The sequence below is a fragment of the Oncorhynchus tshawytscha genome, unplaced genomic scaffold (assembly GCF_018296145.1).
Source record: "Oncorhynchus tshawytscha isolate Ot180627B unplaced genomic scaffold, Otsh_v2.0 Un_contig_17821_pilon_pilon, whole genome shotgun sequence".
Classification (NCBI taxonomy): domain Eukaryota; kingdom Metazoa; phylum Chordata; class Actinopteri; order Salmoniformes; family Salmonidae; genus Oncorhynchus; species Oncorhynchus tshawytscha.
The window spans coordinates 55,001-59,170 of NW_024608801.1; the positions used below are offsets into that span (position 1 = coordinate 55,001).

Here is a 4,170-nt window from a genome sequence, read left to right on the forward strand (position 1 = left end):
TCTCTCTGTCTCTCTGTCTCTCTCTCACTCTCTCTGTCTCTCTCTCTCTCTCTCTCTCTCTGTCTCTCTCTCTCTCTCTCTCTCTCTGTCTCTCTCTCTCTCTCTCTCTCTCTCTCTCTCTGTCTCTCTCTCTCTCTCTCTCTCTCTCTCTCTCTCTCTCTCTGTCTCTCTCTCTCTCTCTCTCTCTCTCTCTCTCTCTCTCTCTCTCTCTCTCTCTGTCTCTCTCTCTCTCTCTCTCTCTCTCTCTCTCACTCTCTCTCTCTCTCTCTCTCTCTCTGTCTCTCTCTCTCTCTGTCTCTCTCTCTCTCTCTCTCTCTCTCTCTCTCTCTCTCTCTCTCTCTCTCTCTCTCTCTCTCTCTCTCTCTCTCTCTCTCTCTCTGTCTCTCTCTCTCTCTCTCTCTCTCTCTGTCTCTCTCTCTCTCTCTCTCTCTCTCTCTCTCTCTCTCTCTCTCTCTCTCTCTCTCTCTGTCTCTCTCTCTCTCCAAATGGGTTTTGGGGGACGTAAACAATGAAAAATATATTCTGTTGACGTTTTATGATTTGGAAATGCTTAAATAAATCGTGAGTTTGATATTTAAAAAATATATATGTAGTCATAGCCTATATTGACATATCTTTGGAAGTAATTCGCCTGTGAATGCCACTTTGGCCAACCAAGAAAGAGGGCATCAGTTTACAATGCCAATGTCTGTCAGTAAGATAAACATATATATGTTTTTATTCCATGTAAACCGCAACTCCGCATTTAAGACTGGCTATCCTGATTCCTGGCACTGTTATATCAGAAACGTCACGTGTCAAAAAGTTGTAATTATGAGTTCTCTTAAAAACAGAATGTGTAGGTTACATGTGAGCCAGGCGACAGGAGCCGGAGCGCGCGATAAAGACGAGGACTTTTATTGGCCCATAGAACCGATACTTCAAATAGCAGCCCGGATCTGCCGAGTCCGTGTCACCCCTTGATTGCATTTCAAAAGGAGGCCGTGGACAATAGCAGGCTAACACCTCAATAAAACTCTCGCGATTGACTGCAAACAACTCCTTTGCTGTTTTGGGAACGGCGAGGAGAGGGAGGGGGATCGGTCCTCCGGCCTGACTGGCCGTCGGAGGGGGATACTGCATCAGAGAGGGAGAATAGAGAAGCTATGGGCTACTGGGCACCACCATCTCTAGCCTACACCTCCTCTAACTACAGAACGGAACTAACACTCAATTGTCGAGAGAAATCTGACTGACAATTAAGCGCAACGATTTTTTATTTGGGAACATTAAGTTTGTTATAAGGTTCCACTATCTAATAGTTGAAGTGATACAAAAGCACGTTCAAGAATACAGGACAGTTATCCGCGTTGCCTCTAAAGTGCACTAATTCTACGTTTACAATGGGAATTCAAAATGTAAACATAAACATCACCTACCGCCGCATCGGCCTATCACTCATTAGCTCTGGTCCAGCGCATTCGTGCACGTTCCTTATTAACTAACCGTTAGTGAGATAAATGGTCACCTAACGCCCTGAACCAGAGCTAGCCTATATCCCAATCCCACCATGTGACTGGCTCACCTATCTGCATGACGCGTCCGAACACGGATGCATTATCCACGGTGCTACAGTTCCACCGCCGCTGTCTGAACTGGTATTGACATTCATTGATGCCCGTCTTGGCTCCTCGCCAATGTAGACCATATGGTCCTGGTAGAGCTGGCACAGCTTCCTCTGCCCCTGGGAGAGTCCCGTCAGCTGGCTGCACAGAGGCTGGGCCCCGATGATGTACATCTCCGGTCTCTGGATAGGGTTCATCGCTAACGACCTGCATGCACGGATGGGGAATAGGAGGTGGGTAGTTATATACAGTGTTGAGAGAATAAACGTGTATTATAGTGTGTGGAAGAGGCTTTTGAGCCGATATGGCTTCAGTCAAAGATTCGCCGTTTCAATATGTCATATAAAGCGGTACAATTGGTAATAATGGAAAATATGCGTGAATTAAATCCCCAAATAATAAACATAAAGGAAAACATATATAGTCTATTCTACTGTGTAAATAAACACAGGTAAATATCGCATCGGTAATGAAATAATGATGTGCTGTAGCGATGTCAAATGATGAGGAATATGATCGGAATGTTCTCCGTCAGAGTGGAACGTTTGGCAGCTCTCCGCACAAGGTCAAGATGCGGTGTTCCACTCTGCGGAGTTCTCCTGTTTCCCCCGTTCCACAAACAGCTTGGCCATTTGTGCGTAGCATGGGTAAATATTGTGACAAAGTCACCACATTTGTTCTTCCACTGGTCTCCTCCACGACACAACAGAACACACGACACCACAACACAAAACAACACACGGACGCTCTCTCAAACCCCAATAACAAAACCCACCATCTGTAAATGAATGGATCAACTGCGCATGAACTAAGTACGCAGCGATATAGAAACTGTACAGAGTTAATTTGACATAAGAAAAAGTTCAACTTACAACCAGGAGTTCGCGTCCACCAGTAGTTGCGAGCTGCATGCTATGAGAGCGACCGCCAGCAGTAAGTGTTGCTGGGCGCTGCTGCGCGGTCTCCGGCTGGTCCTGGTCTCCATGACCCTTGCGCCACCATCACCGCCAACAAACACCAAAACCGGGAAGAAGTGGCCCTCTGTGAAAAAGACGGATCAAAAACAACCTCTGTAATCCGCTGCGGGGGGTTCTGGGTTCACAGAGATGACGATGCCGAGACAACCAAGAGTCAATATCCGATTCCGTGGAGATAAGGTGTCCTGCGCATTGTCCCCATGACTTTATTGACTTGTAGCTTTGTCTAAACTCTGTTCGGAACGCCTAATCCGAATTCCCAGTCGTGCGTAAAATGTGTACAAGGAAGAAAAGCTGATTTTACGCATTAGGATCTATAGGCTAAGATGCGTTTAGTAAGGAGACATCAGATGTGCGTTCTGATGAGGACTAAAGTTCAATTAAAAAACACAGTCCATGAAAAGTTTAGATGACGTTGGTTAATGTTGTTGATCCGATAAGATGCATGTCTCATACTGCTATTTCCCAGAAGATTAAAAATACACGACTATTTATGAAAACATTTGAACAAGTGTTCATTCCTTACCTCGATCTGATCTACGTTGTAAGTTTACATTCTAAACACTGACTGCCTTTCCTCATCCCACCCCTCCCATCCCCTCTTCTCCTCATCCCATCCCTCACTCCCCCTCCCCCTCTTCTCCCCTTGTTTTACGGGCAAGGGGAGGAACGGACGCCCGCGGGGAACACGGTTCATGTCAAATCAAATTGTATTTGTCACATGCTCCGAATACAACATGTGTTTACCGTGAAATTACAAGCCCTTAACCAACGATGCAGTTTTAAAAAGAATGTTTAAGAAAACATTTAGGAAACAAATTAAAGGAATAAAAAAGCAACAGAATAAAGTAACAATAACGAGGCTATTTACAGTACGGGGCTACCGGTACCGAGTCAATGTGGAGGCTATATACAGTATGGGGCTACCCGTACCGAGTCAATGTGGAGGCTATATACAGTATGGGGCTACCCGTACCGAGTCAATGTGGAGGCTATATACAGTATGGGGCTACCCGTACCGAGTCAATGTGGAGGCTATATACAGTATGGGGCTACCGGTACCGAGTCAATGTGGAGGCTATATACAGTATGGGGCTACCGGTACCGAGTCAATGTGGAGGCTATATACAGTATGGGGCTACCGGTACCGAGTCAATGTGGAGGCTATATACAGTATGGGGCTACCGGTACCGAGTCAATGTGGAGGCTATATACAGTATGGGGCTACCCGTACCGAGTCAATGTGGAGGCTATATACAGTATGGGGCTACCGGTACCGAGTCAATGTGGAGGCTATATACAGTACGGGGTACCGGTACCGAGTCAATGTGGAGGCTATATACAGTATGGGGCTACCGGTACCGAGTCAATGTGGAGGCTATATACAGTATGGGGCTACCGGTACCGAGTCAATGTGGAGGCTATATACAGTATGGGGCTACCGGTACCGAGTCAATGTGGAGGCTATATACAGTATGGGGCTACCGGTACCGAGTCAATGTGGAGGCTATATACAGTATGGGGCTACCGGTACCGAGTCAATGTGGAGGCTATATACAGTATGGGGCTACCGGTACCGAGTCAATGTG

General features: G+C 46.4%; 1 protein-coding gene across 1 annotated transcript in view; it reads right to left on the reverse strand.

Annotated features, from left to right (window-relative positions):
- The window catches only part of LOC112235037 (protein Wnt-5b), a 25,718-nt gene extending 23,130 nt beyond the window's left edge, over positions 1–2,588 (reverse strand). Inside the window, 2 exon segments of the mRNA XM_042313697.1 lie at positions 1,565–1,811; positions 2,477–2,588. Of these exon segments, the coding sequence (XP_042169631.1) occupies positions 1,565–1,811; positions 2,477–2,515 (286 nt within the window). The 5' untranslated portion in view covers positions 2,516–2,588.
- Positions 2,589–4,170: the final 1,582 nt, after the last annotated feature.